Source organism: Ruditapes philippinarum, unplaced genomic scaffold (assembly GCF_026571515.1).
Source record: "Ruditapes philippinarum isolate M1 unplaced genomic scaffold, ASM2657151v2 ctg1938_1_1_1_1, whole genome shotgun sequence".
Taxonomy (NCBI): domain Eukaryota; kingdom Metazoa; phylum Mollusca; class Bivalvia; order Venerida; family Veneridae; genus Ruditapes; species Ruditapes philippinarum.
Genome location: NW_026852073.1, coordinates 37,562 through 53,154, shown reverse-complemented (window position 1 = coordinate 53,154; position 15,593 = coordinate 37,562). Strand labels below are relative to the sequence as shown.

At 32.8% G+C, this 15,593-nt stretch overlaps 1 protein-coding gene across 1 annotated transcript; it reads left to right on the top strand.

The window, feature by feature from the left end:
• Positions 1–219: 219 nt before the first annotated feature.
• Positions 220–10,296, top strand: LOC132748433 (uncharacterized). The gene is made up of 8 exons (XM_060738047.1): positions 220–982; positions 1,507–1,657; positions 3,655–4,053; positions 4,300–4,662; positions 5,200–5,368; positions 5,714–5,952; positions 6,196–6,381; positions 7,448–10,296. The coding sequence occupies exons 1-8, from the start codon at positions 341–343 to the stop codon at positions 7,771–7,773; spliced, it is 2,475 nt and encodes an 824-aa protein (XP_060594030.1). The 5' UTR covers positions 220–340; the 3' UTR covers positions 7,774–10,296.
• Positions 10,297–15,593: the final 5,297 nt, after the last annotated feature.

Below are 15,593 nucleotides of genomic sequence, written 5' to 3'. Positions count from 1 at the left end.
TTCACATTATATTCATAAGTGTAGTATCCCTGACGGTTCCATTGGGTTCAATCTGTTAATTGTATTGGCATTCTGCTAATTATGCATGACATGTTTAATCAGCATACAATTTCTTAATTGGTTTCAATATCGAGGTTATAAGCACAATGTACACAATTTTGTCCTGTTGATTTTAAACGTAATATCTATTTTTGGTTTATAAAACGGAAGTTTAAAAACTAAAATTAGTTACTATTTCTTCACACGTTGAATATTTACTTTGTGGTATATACCGATAAAGGATATATGAAATGCATTTTGCAAATATTTTATAAAATAAATATAGCGTATTAAAATTGAAATGGATTTATTAAAGCCACTAGAGAAAAGCTTTGTTTGTTTTGATAAGCATAACATATTCAATGATCCAAACACAGGGCAGTTAAAACACCAAAAGATTAACAACGTACAATGGAGTGCTACAAACGAACAACTACGGATGTCCGGCAATTCCGAACATTATGCAACTATTCAAGACAGAAGCGGTGAAAACACGCTTTTTACACCAAACCCTGAATACGATAATGCTACGCCTGGTAAACGTGAAAGTGCCTCGGATTTATATGTGTCTTTTAATACCGGTGATCGACTCCCTACTAGCCCAAATAAAGAAAGAACCGCTGGTTATTCGTATGCTACAAATGGCGAGATACACTTTTTGCGCGATTCAAACAACGAAAACCATCAACGCGAGCAAATCCAACAACTTGAACATAATGAGAAAAATTCTAAACACGATGCTTATATATCTAAATATCAAAGTAAGGGTACTGATGAATCAACTGACACTTATCTTGAACCGAACCCTCGACGGATTGGAGAGAGTGGTGATGATACTAATCATAGCGATATAAGGATAAGTTGGCTTAGTGAAACACATGAGTATCACGAACCTGACAATGGACTTGGGGCAACATTGACGAGTACATATGATGTGGGCAGGGTACGTGTTTATAATTTAGGTAAATTTAAGTAGTTTTAAACGTACTTCACTAAATTCCTTTATAGACTTACCATCCTTCAATTATGACGAAATCGTTTATTATCATAGTGAATATTTTCCAATGAGTACTGGATGAATAACAGACAGTGCAGTTTTTGATCAGACGTCACGAATGCGTCAACTGGTCTTTGTTTGGGTTGAATCGGTGGCTCTACCAGACACAGGGTTAAGAAGAAAAGACAAGCAGTCACGTAGGGGCTCAACTTGTTACTATATATTTGTATTCTTTACTTAATAGACACTTTCTTACAAACTGTTTCGACTGGAAATATTTTTTCAAGACTAGTGTACCATTTGATGTAAGTCACGACTTGTACGCAAAACATCAGATCATTTCTTTTCCTCCGTTTGTCCAGAATAATTATCTTTATTGTGCAAGCATTTCAAATTTTATTCTTTTAAGACTATTTGACAGTGGAACTCCTTTGACAAATTGTAATGTATGATCCACCTTGATATTGCAGGTGCCTTCAAATAAAATAGTGACAGCACCAAATAAAAAGGAGAAGAAAATATGTAGTAAATGCAAAATAATTACTGGTGTAATTCTGGTTATATTAGTTGCCGCTGCCACTGCCTCTATTGTCGCAGTTCTTATGATTGGTGATTTAAAAGGTAATTTTAAATACGTATCATTCATCAACTTAATGATAACTGCAATACAAATACAAGCAGATACAATTTTAAACTATAAATAAATGCAACTATAGATGTACGTTATGAATAAATATACCAAATACACCCCGTATTAAAATCGCCTTTAATACGTCTGTATTTGGAATACCGGTGTATGACAAATGATGTTTTCAACCTCTTGCCAGGCATGGATTTGATTTGATCATATTAACAATTTAAGTGTACCTTTTTATGTGATGTACGACTGAAGTTTTGCTTTACCTCAGACAATACACTTTATGTCTCTGATTATGTTTACAGTGAAAGTGTATGTTTTGACATAATGCTTTAAGGTGTTCCTCATATTAGCACGTGAATTGAGAAAATAGTGCAAATGAGGATACAAGCATAAATTTTTTTAGGAAATCATCTTTAGAGCCATGTAGATTTTAAAAGTGAATTGGGCCTAAAATATCTTAGCTCATTCAAAATCATATCACACTTCCTTTTACTAATTACTTTTAATTATTTACTATTTATATTTCACCTACCTTTACTTTCTTTTGTCGTATTTAAGGTATAGGTTATTGACATCTTCGGATAAATTGCATCATTTTCAAATTAACATGCTACATACCATGACAAGGCTTAATCGAACCAAGCCTGAAAGAACATAGGAATATCTTCAATTATATCTCCATATGTATTCAAATGCTTTTTAAGTAATTTTCCGTCTCATTAACCAATTTCACATGTAATAAACCATTATTTTCAGTAATTTATGTAATATATGTTCATGTGATATGTCAATTATGTATTATATTTTGTATTTGTATAATTATGTAATATAGTGATGAACTTCTTTTAAACCAAGTAATAAAATTTTGTTCTGATCTCTCCATTGGTAACTAGACTTTCTATTTATTGACAATTTAAAATTATAGCACACTTTTTTTAAAAGAAAAATTTAAGAAATAACCAAACATTCTTAAAGGCATTGCCTTTAATTTTATGTATGTTTTATGTATGGACGTTGTTGTTGACTTGCTCCTGTTTTTTATGATATGAAATACATTTATATATTAATATAATTATAATAATTATACTAATCAAGTATTCATATTAACGAACTTTGAATTAAATCACTTAAGAATTAAGAAACTATAAACCGTATCAAATTAAATTTCATTATTTATACTACCGCGTCACCTATTTTTTCTGACTTGATTACAAGTTTATTATTTTGAAATTAAAGTGAACTATATGTTCGCCTTTTAAAAACCATCTCCTAAAATGCCACAGAAAAAGAAAATTTGATCTTTTTTTTAATTTGGCTTTAATTTTTGATCCTTGATTATCGTTCAGTGCGACATTATTGTTGTGCTTGTGGTAATTTAGTTCTTTCTATTAGGCTATTTTCTTGCTGGGTTGTTCCAGTATTCCTCCCTTGAATACTGATAAATCACCCTTAAGCCTGCTTTTTAAATGTGTCTTTTGCCGTCTTATCTGTGATATGCAGGCTTCATAACCTCTGATCCCCTTTTAAATTTCCATTTTATTTAGTTCTGTCCATTATTTTCTCGTTTAGGGCACACGCATGTTTTTCTTGGGGACTATATTCCGCTTTTCTTGGAATGGCAATTACGTGCCACATTGTAAGTGCCACATTGAAGTTTCCATGATAACCGCCATATGAACACATCTGCGCATGTTCAAAATTCAAAATTGTACCAGTTCATGTTAAATATTAAATTCTGCTTAAGCCGGTGCTAAAGGGCGTGGACGGTAACTTGCACTTTTCAATACCATCCATGAACAGGCTCAATCAAATCGCGCCTGCAACATTTACAATTTTGTCTTGTAGGACTTTCTTTAAGGATTCTGTTTGACAATGTCTCTATTTTATTTTATTTTGTATACCATAATAGTAGACAACGAAAATGAATTATCGTTATTTATCAACTGAATATAAAAATCTTATTTTTCGTACATTGCAGAGGATGACAACATGTGTGACTACAAGCATGGATGTCAGACAAAGTGTCAAAAATACCCAAATTTGTCCAACGGCCATACCAATATTACTGAGGAGGTATTACCACAAGTGGCTGTTAAGATAACATGTAATAAAGGTTTTGAAGTAAAAGAAATAGATACGGCAATTTGTCTAGAAACGGGCTCTTGGAGTGAAGTAATTACATGTGAGCCAGTTGACTGCGGGATATATAAGCCACCTAACCATGTTCATACTCAACACTCTGTACATGAAACAACATTGGGGTCATCAATTAATCTTCAATGTGAGCCTGGTTTCCATTTTACAACATCTAGTGGTAGTTCCGTAATGTGTAACGAAAATGGCGTGTGGGTCGGAAATCCAAAATGTGAAAATTTAGGTAAGATATTGCAATTTTCGTCTTAAAATGGTTGTTCACTTTTGTAACATAATGATTCCTTTTAATTTTTTTATTAAATGTGATTTATATTTGCTGCAACGTCTTAAAATCAGACTCAATCAAACAAGGCCTGTATTATTCTGAAGTTTTTTTCCGTTTTGGTCGACGTTCAATGTTTCCACCTTTGGTTATTTTTACTACAGAATGTACTTTTTTCTTTGCATTTGTACTGATTGTATGTTTCAGTTGATTTATCTGTAGACACCGATAATGTCCTCATCGGTGGAATGGCAACCTTGTCTTGTGAATTCAGAAAAATACCAAACTGGAGGAATATAAAGTTCAAACGCATTAACAGAAAAAGTGAATCCGTAACAATTGCCTCTGTTGTCAATAATGTAGACTCGTACAAAGTGACTACAGACAGTGATAGAATTATTATCATTGACAAAACATTTACGCATGAATCGGGTACATTTAAAGTGATGATTGAGACAGTCAAATGCTCCGATGCTTTCGAAGAACCCGGTGAAATAAACATAACCTGTGATATTGAAACAAGTGATACTGTGAACACATTTCGTGATGAAAAAATTGTTCGAATACAAGGTTTGTTATAGAACTCCTTTTAACCTTTCGCAACATAATTAAGTAATAGGTTAGTGCACAATTGCCTTACATGTAACATGTTTGTTAGTAACAAATCTTCAAGAAAACTTCGACTGCCTTTAGCCTATTTTAGTTATTTATAATCATCCTTCTCAATTGAAAAATATATGTCTGCTTTATTGCATACAATGTACATTGATACATTTATTTAACACATTGAGCGTGGTAAGGGTTAAAGGGACTTCACTGAGGATTTTTTGACATGACGAGACTGGAAACAATGTTTTCGAGATAAATATTCTATTAGTTGAAGGTCTTGACCAGTTACTTGTATGCAAAGTTTCAGATTTTTCGATTACTTCATTTTACCATTATGATTATTCAAAATTAATGTGAAATGTATCAAAAAAATGAAATTTCAAGAGTCCTAGTTGATCTTTTTAAGAAATTCAAATCTTATGCGTTTAGACCTTCAGTTCGTTAAAAAGTAGCGTGTTCTTTGATATGATATTTTTTTTGGAAATGTTTATCCCTTAGGCAAACCGGTTAAGCCGGAGCTTTTCGTGCCAGCCCAAGTTGTCGAAGATGATATCAAGTCCACACTTTTTCATTGTGAAATGTTGTTTCCGGAACCGAACGGTCACGTCAGAATTGACACTGGCAATGATGGTTCCTTTACCACTTTGTTGTCTTCTCCAAACATTGGGTAATCACAAATATCAATAATCATTAATATTGATCAATCGGTAATAAAATTAACCAGACATGAATAATAATTCACTTTTTGACAGATCTTTTAAATCACAATTAATTCATTTATTTGTATGTCAAATATGTGTTATAATTATGATAATTTTCAATTTCTTCAGGGAAATTCAACTCCAATAATTTCAGTAATGTTTGTTATAAAATCAATATTTATGTGCTTTTCCCGTCTTATCTGCATGACATTATTACCACAAATCAAATTGATTAATATCCCTTCATTAATGAACTAATAAGAATTTAGTCATATTTTTATATGGAAAAGGCCGATAATTTTTTTTTCAAGTGAGGGGCCTTATGTTTGGTCCTCTTCAAACGGTGTAAGCAATACAAATGCGGCGTGGATTGATACCATAAGGTTTGACTTGGATAATTGCTGGTATAGGATGAAAGTTACATTTGGCCTAAAAAATGTTTCAATGGAATGGCACAGGAAACATATTAGATGCACTGCAAAACCGTCAGAAGAAGCATATGACCAAACAGTGTTCACATCTGAGAGTGGCGTCGTAAAAGTTATACAAGGTGACTATATGTTTATTTTTGACCTTTGTTGTTGTTTTTGTTTAACTTTCTTCTGCACATATTTAGAATTACAATGTATGTGTTACAATCTTTTCAAACATGATAAGAAACCTTTATTTGCTTCGAATTGTTCACTTCTTATTTTAGGATGGTAAAAGTCTGGTATTTGTTTTGGTACACTACTAATTTTACATATATTGTATGTCAGAAACTTTTTCTTATTGCTGACTTCTTATTTTATAGATACTTTATGCAATGGTAAAAGTCAGGTACGGTACCCGTATGACTGCGAACATTTCATCGTTTGTGATGACAAGAATCACTTTAATTCAGTTTTGGAAGTGAGAGCATGTGACAACAATGCATGCTATGACGATCAATCTCAAACATGCATTCCTTGTTCGCCATCAAGAGGTTGTCCAATAACAGGTAATAGTGATAACTCGATGACACTTTGAATAATTAAGTCTCTATCACACCGGCCGCACGAAACTTGGTTCGTAAGATTTGTAGAGAAGTATGTGCCGTAGAAAAGTCTCAGGCAATTTCGCAGTCTATCAAGACATCGTAAGATTTCGGTTTGCAATAGTCGTAAGATCCTAGTGCGGTAAACCTGCGGTCCTCGAAAGACAAACCCAAAACATTTTTACACGAGCACCTCTAGAAATCGTGCGTCTGCCGTATGACTGTCTTGCGTCTTAGGACATCCAAAATCTGTTACAAAATCGCAGAATTAATGTGCATGTTGAGAAATTATTGAGGCAACCTTGCGACCTTAAAGAATTTGTACAAATGTCTTGCGGCTCCCGCACGAAACACAGCGATTTTAGACAAAATCCGTTCGTACGGCTGTCGTAGGGCTGATGTGATAGAGGCCGTAGGTGATGGTTGACCAAATATCTGCAATTGTCTGGCAATAAAAGCCCATGCGCATGGTCTCCTGCATACTGTTACCTTGCAAATGTTCAGACTTAAGAATATGTTCGTTTGTTTTTCATGAACTTTATTAGCCATTTTTATTCATTAAAATACCTGAGATGTGGTACATTAGTGAGAAGTGAAAACCTGAAGTATTATATTTGGTAACTTTATGATTTTCATGAATATAAGCATAAGCATGGTTGGGTCGTCTGAAGTATGTGCTTTTAATAAGCTGTAAAAATTCTTAAAGAGCTTGCAGGACACACGTTCGTGGTTTCAGTTAATATTGCATTTCAAACTATATTGACTTGCTTATCGGCATACATTACACCGTCTATTGTTTTTGTAATATGAATTTAAAAACAAGTATAAAAGAACGCCTAAACGGTTTAAATGAAAATGTGGCTGACTTAGTTTAGCCTATTTATAAAAGGTAACGATATATGCAAGTTATCGTCCACGACGGTGCCACCGACTGATAGTTTGACACCAGTTGACTTTTTTCTTGATTTTTGTGCCTAAATAATATTATATTAATCCTTTCTTATGAACCAAGTTTCTTTTTAAATTTCAGACATTTTCTTCAGTGACAGACATTCAGCTACTATTGGGGGACAAATTGACATTGTCTGTATCGTGGAAGACTTAAAAGGGCTTACTGACATTAAGATCACAAGGGCTAATGGAGAGTTTGTATCGTCGATCAAATCAGGAGATAATATTAGAATACCGAATTTCAACATAAAATCGGATCAAACTTATGTTAATGAAACGCATGGAAAGTTCACAATACATGTAGACTTTCTTCTGTGTACTGATAAAGGAACATATCGATGTAGTCCGGAAGGAACTGGAGATGTACAGTCAGAAGACGTTATAGACCTTGACCTGAATTGTTGAAAATATATGTATTAAAACGTTTGCATAACAGCATACCACATTACCTTAGTTAAATAATATTTATTGCATATATCAATATACAACAACAAATATCACAATATAGAAAAGGATTTGGCCAAAAGTTTTTACAACAGTATTATGGGCCATTCCACTACATGTATATCGAAGCACTTAGCTGAACAAAAGTGCTAGTTCAGTAATCATAAGGTTGCAGGTTTTACCCCAGCTCCAAAAATAGTAAAGAAATGAACCGAAAAGAAGAAATATCATCAACATGTATCTTGCGGCACGAGATTAATCTTGTTAATCAGCTGGTTCATTGAGTTTTAACCTGTTTAGTTCCCTCTTAGTTTCTAAATAAAAAATACAGATCTTTGGCGATTTGTTTTAAAACACCAGAAACACAGTGAATATTTTGTTTTAACTTTTTCGGTTCCGAAATTATACCATATTTATGACTTGATACATTGATGCAGTTACTCAAATATTTCACAAAACCAGATGACATGCCGGTATTTGGAGGGAATGCACCCGATCATACCTTTTTTGCCTAATCCTTCAACATATTGTATAGATAGTATATGAATATTTTACTGAATGTATTATAAATGCAATAACTTATTTGTGTCTACGAAATGTGATATATCTGTATCATATTTCCTATTTACTTTATATTCATGTGAACATACATTCATTTTGCAGATCTAACCGCATTTTGAATCAAAACGTGTCATGCCTACAGTGTTAATATAGAATGGCATTTCTACAAATGGCATAACACAGATCGTTTCATATTTAAAGTAATACAAATTTAGTCTAAACATACTCGTGGTATATTGCCATAAGTTAAGTTCAATGTAAACTGTACACTATTATATAATTTACAATATTCTAACTGCTTATCAAATCGACCTGTTGTAAACATATTGACTTAGCTATTATAGTCGAGTATGATTATAACAGGGTGAGAAAAATGTGCAGCCTGGCCGGGACTCAAAAACAGGACCCTCGGAATATCCGGTCGCTTACACATCTCCCCTAAATAATGAACAGTTCTGAACCGTGACATGATGAAGAATGCATATATATTACTAGGTCGACTTTCTCATTTGCAGCCGTAAATAGAGTAGCACGTGGAGGTCGCTTCGAAGGTATTTTATTTACAAAGTAAATCATTTTAATCACACACTGATTCCTTACGGTGCGTTTTTTTTTCATAATGCCTTTTTAGACTTACCTTATCATTGCCATCATCATCATCATCAGCAGCTGATGTAGGAGCTTTGTCATTGTCATTATAATCACCACCATCATCATCGTTGTCTTTGTCAACATTGTCATTAACATTTTATTAATTTACCTGTAATAATTGTTGTTCTGATAATCAATGTATTACTAATTGTTGCTTTTGTTACTGCGATTTTGTTGTTTATATAATGTTTAATGTATTTTATTTTAAATTGCTGTGCAGAGCGTATATTAAATCAAAATTGTTGATGAATCTCTAAAAATAGATTTACCTTAACTTTCAAATATACATCTTTTAAACAAATAAAGAAAAAAATGTTTAAGTTCTTATGATACTCATCCATTACTTATCGTTTCCATCCCCGTTTAAGTTTGAACCATTAACCGGGTAGCAATAATTACATTATCTATGTTTTCACTACACCAGTATGTTTGGTTGCAAAGACAACTTGCTATTACATGTTTTATAAAATGCGTCGCAGTTTATCTCAGATTTTTGTCAGAATTAAAGGTTCAGTGATAATGATAGATCGTGTTTGTCGGGATTCTTTTTTCAAAATTTAGATATGATAGACCAGTGGCAATAGATTAAAGAAATGACAAGGAAGTGACATTCGATATTTTTGTATTGACACTACAATAGAATCCACTCCGCGTGAGGTAGTGACTTTGACACTGCTATTTTTTTTCTAAAATGTAATAAATTTTATTTGTTATCCCAAGTGCAATGATACCAATAAGAAGATTAAAAAGCCTATTTTTACTTTGTTATGTAGGCGAAATATGTGCATGAATTTTAATTACGAAGACGATCCTACGTTGTTTATGTTTAAAGAACTTAACTGTAAACAACTTCTTTTCAAAAGACTCAGGCAGTTTAATAATAAATAGCAAATAGAAACTACATAATAAAATAGAGAAAAACAGAGCCGAACACTGCAAAAATTGTTGCAGGCTCAGTTTGATTGAGCCTGTTCATGGACGTTACTGGAAAGTGCAACTTAGCGCTCACGCCTATATGTCTAGCTATTTGAAGTAATCAGAAACCAGAAGCTTGATTGGTCCTTGACTGATAATCAGAAGGACAGAAAAGGAAATTATATTAATATGGAACACCTTAATAATAATATACGATGCGTTCTATCTTCGTAAAAAGAAATGATAAACACTCTCAGGGCCAAATTCAAGTTTGAAACACATATGATTATGCGAATGTTTAGTAAAAATGAATTTAACAAAAATGTGTGCATAAAATTAAACTAGCTTTAAATACTGTGTTATTATCATTGTTATATCACACCCCTCTCGTCTTCAAGAGAAATTTTCCGCCAGCCTATAATGCGCGTGCTATGGATTACTGGTTGGCCTCTAATTGAATCATAAACCTTTCTGTTTTAACATATACACTACAGGATAGCCTTGTAACAAAACGCGTGTATCAATCAAAGGGCTGCAAGCTCTGTGGTATTCTGATCTGTGCAAATTGTACTGTTTATCTGTATGTATTTTCATGTATAATTTATTTTTTATATACTATAATTTATCTTACGGTGCACTGAGATGCAGCGACTGCGTTTAGAAGTTTTTCTATAACAGTTTGAGTTTAATACATACAGAATTTTGCATGACTAGAATTGCATCAAAAATCATTTATGTTCATTTTTTATGACAGCCACACTTTATCCTTGCATATCGTGGCTACTTCCTAAAAAAAGACACTAAAATAGTTGCCTCGACTGGGAAGTAAACCACCCGATATCTCACATGCAAAACGAGCGCGTTACCCCCTGCACCACGGGGAGGCTACACGACGAATGCTTGAATAAAATCATATAATTCTAAATTTAGAATTTTCAGTTCGGGTTTGTAATCATTATTTATTTCGATGTATTTTGTTCACGATAAACCTGTTGTTTAACACTGATGTAAATAATTTAGCGTAAATCTTCTCGCCAAAACAGTCCAAAATGTATATATTCCACTATTTGTTAAGTTCTTAAGTATTCGGTAATCGACATTGCTAAAATAGTATTTTCATTGATTAAAATGATATTTATCTGCGTAATTTGTGATTGTGCATTTATTGACATTTCTATAAGCCAACATACTTTTAAACTTTAAATGCGTTGTAATTTGTTGGATACTTGTAACAAAATAAAAATATTTCTTTCTTTTACATCGGTAGTTTTAAGAACTATTTGTTGTTAGGTTTGTCTTGTAATTTTGTGCCAGCGATTGAATGTCAGCATTGTATTTCCTGATCTGCGATCAGAAAATACAAAATCCGTCTGCTAAATGATGAGAAATGCACTAAACTTGAAAGGAAAGTAAAATGAAAACTTAATTTAAATTTCACCTGTTCATTCACTAAATACCCTTTTATGGACATAAAGTCACTTTAACTTAAACAATTTGTACCAGCAACAACTTATAAACTTTAAGGCTTTCTTTTATATTTACAATATACTGATACAACAACCATTTTGAAAAAAAAAGCTCAGTAGTTGTTTATCATTGCAGATTGCTTATTATTTGTTGCCTGCAATTAAGTTTAAGTTAAGAGATAATTTGAAGAAAAACACACACACACAGACATAGTTTACATCGATTTGCTTTATAACCATTATATTTGTTTAATATTTCAAAGAGGAGTAATCTGATATCTCAGCTTATTACAAAGGCGAAAAATAAACTGTGAATTGTGAAGTCCAATTGCCAAAATTTGTTGTGCCATAACCCATTAACAAACCGTTTACTTGATAGCCGTGAAATAAAATTATAAACGGTTCATTCATAGTTATTGTATGTAATCAGTGTTTTTAATCATGTTATGTATTGGCTTGAACTTTACGATGTTTCTGTTTACAACTGTCACATGGCAACTTGAAAACATACATAAGTAATTGATGACTGAAGCCTGTGATTGATTTTCTCCATAACAGAAGAGACAAAATAAATTGTACTGGCTAATTAATTTTTCACTCTTTAAAATAACATGTACAAGCACGTTCGCTTAAATTCATGATCGTCGTAAAATAAGTTAACACTACGATCTTTATCCTGATTCATTATATTCTTTGTTCAGCACCGGGTATTTTGAATACGTTCTTTGTATTCTAAAGTATTTTGTATTGAAACCATTCAAAAGAAAATAATATCAGCATGCAATCTTTATCTTGTGACAATAAACTCTATCTATCTAACGTTCACTGTTTATCCTCAATATATACACCCGGTGTCGTGTAATAATCACACGGGCGTAATATTATAATCCATGCAAAAAAAACACAATTATTCATTGGTATATAATGACTGCATTCAAGATGCAATAAATCAATTTTTTTTACAAATTGTTATCTAAAAAAAAATTGTCATACCATTTTAAATACAATTCTACTTGACTTAACTCAAATTCATCTGGCTTCTTTTTTCTTTCAAAGAAAGCATTGGATTATTCAAAGAAAACATGTTTACGAATCATGACTCAAATATTATCCATTTTAAATTTATTCAACTTCATGTACTATTAAATAACAAAATTCAGTGGACGTCCGCTCGGACATCTACTGTAATGAATAAATAGATATGACTCGGGATAAAACTTTAAAAGACTTAAAAGGTAGAGCATTGAACTGTGAATCGGGTGATATTGGTTCGAGTCTTGGATGGTGCAGTCACTTTTGTTGTGATTGATCATGAAATTGATCTATTCTATGGTCATTTACACTGTACCACTGCTTTTGCATGTACAGGAGTACCTTGCGAAAGTGATGAAAAAGCTGTCACATGAACGATGAAGTGGATAAACTGTGCTCTGGTTAACTCAATGTGGCTTACTGCCGTGATCCGGAGTGAAATATACAAACACCACCACAAGACGTTAAAACATGATCCCGTTAAAAGCCGCTTTATTGCCTGCTCGGTCCAGATCCAGATAGTTTTATTGAAATAGAGAAGCGTTGTGAAAACATGTCTAGATACATTTTGCTTCTTTACATACACGCATATGAAAACAATTCGTTTATCATTCAAAGATATGTGTAAACGTTATTGTGAAATGATAAATAACATGGTGGAAAAAGGAATAGAGGTGTTTGGGCTAAATCGTAGACTTAGTTTATAGCCATATCATTCTTTTTATACACGAAAATGATGAGAGACGAGGAAAAGTACAACATCTCCCTCACTCGCTCCTGGCAACTTGCATTAACTTCAACTGCGCATGTTACAACAGGTAAATCACTGACTAATAAAGAAAATTAAAAAATGACGTAACAATTTACATTGTTTCATCAACCAGTGGTGACTGTCGCTTAATTTAAATGTTAATCAAGAAATGTGTATTTAATCTTGCAGAATAGGCATAGCATTCTGTCAATCCAGGAAGATTACCAGCTCAGTGGTTAAGGAAGGCTTCAAACTTTATTATGTTGAGGATATATGTTTCAGATTTTTGCAAGGTTTTTCGATTATTATGTAAAGGGTATTTATTTGGGTTTTTTTGTGTGAGATGCAATCTACTATGTGTTGTTTTTCAAAATCAGAATTTTCGCGTGGGGCGTAATCACGAGTGAGTGAACTGTTCTATTTTTATTTTTTTTCAAAAAAACATTTTCAATTCTTCTGGGTATTCTTTAGTGATTTCTTTCTTTCTTTCTACTTTCTTTTTTATTTCAGTACAGTTCCTTTAAAAACATAAAATAAAAACTGTGTTTACAGTAAAAGGGGCGCACTGTATTTATCTTCGTCCGTTTAGTTGAAACATTGTTACGGTATAATGATAATTTCTCACCATATCATAGAAAAACAACAACTGGATATTGATTGAAAATGAATTTTTTTTAAACGAACATGAATGAGTTGTATGAGCATAGCTATCCAAAACAGTAAATATTCAGCCCCCCACCCACCCCCCCCCAAAAAAAAAGAACCGTATGATATACATGTAATTGAAATCGATTTATTATTAGACTTGAGCATATTTTAGAGATTGCTATGTTTGTTTGTTTTCATTCGGTTTTACGTCACACAGACACAGTATAGGTCATTTGGCGACGTTCCAGCTTTACTGGTGGAGGAAGACCTCAGGTGCCCTTCCGTGCATTATTTCAGGCACGAACGGGCACCTGAGTAAAACCACCGACGTTCCGTAAGCTAGCTGGATAGCTTCCTCACATGAAAGAATCAAAAGTCCCTGTCGGGATTCGAACCCATAGCGGTGAAGGGCAAGTGGTTTGAAGTCAACGACCTTAACCACTCGGCCATGGACGGCCCTTTTTATGTTGTTAATTTTAGTCTTTTACAATAAATGTTGATGATGATGATAATGAAGATGATGATGAAAATGATGGTTGTGATGATACTGTTTTTCATGATGGTAATGACGGTGATAAAGATGTTGATTACAGTCGTAGGTCTTAATGACAATGATGATGATGTTAATGATGATGAGAATGATGATGATGATGATGATAAACAAGATAAATAAAAGATGTAATAAATAACACCTAACGCTACAATGATTTAAAGACGGTTCCGGGAGTAGTGTTACGTTTTACAAACTTTAAGACAAACAGGAATTTTTTAAGCATGAATGGAGTACTTTTTCGAAACGTTAGCGATTAAAAATTATTATGATTGGACCAAATGTTTGAAGAAACATAAGGACAACCATCCCCCTTTTTAATTATTTGTCCCTAAAAGTGAGTTCTAACGCCGAAAACGTCTTTAAACAAACAAAAATCGTAACACACAAAATATTTATTTTAATTTGAAAACGAACTAGAATATTGAAGAAAAAAACAATGTGCACAAAAAAAAGAGTGACTATTAAGTAAAAACCTGAAACAGAGAAAGGCAATCCACATTGACAATTCAAGATACAAGATACATATGTTACGTATTTCAAAGAAAATCATTTTTGAAGATACAGGAATGTTTGAACAGTCGACCTTTCTTATTTAACTTTTCGTCCTACTTTTACCGATAAAAAAAGTTCAATTTCCTTTTAACATAATTATTTTTAGATAAAATATTTTATCCTTTTTCCTTTAAACAATAGATACTTGCAGTTTAGTATAAAACTTCCCCTATTCTTCATTCCTGATATCGTGTATTGGTAACTAAAGAAAAAAATCAACAACAATTACTTATAAATTGCGACTCATAGGTATGTTTCATGAAAGTTGTATTGTGCGCGAAAATGAAATTGGAACTGAGTCGAGTTTTCAATATCCGCAGATTCCAACTATCAGTAAGGACGTGAAAATGTGGTGATAGAAATAGTTCACGCGGTCAAACTTTAAATACACAATAAATTATCATTTTGGGTTGTGAATATTAATACATTTATTCTTAAATTTTAAAGAATATTGTAAAATTTCTTACAGTATTAAAGTAAATTAGTTCGTAAGAAAAGATCTGATATAATTATGTTGATAGCTCGTCTTAAGTTTCATACGTTAAAACAAACCACGAGAAACTATATATGGATCTTGTTTATAAGTGTTAGGTGCATTATTTGATGACATATCATATACACACGTATCAGAGCAAATTAGTATCCACCACAA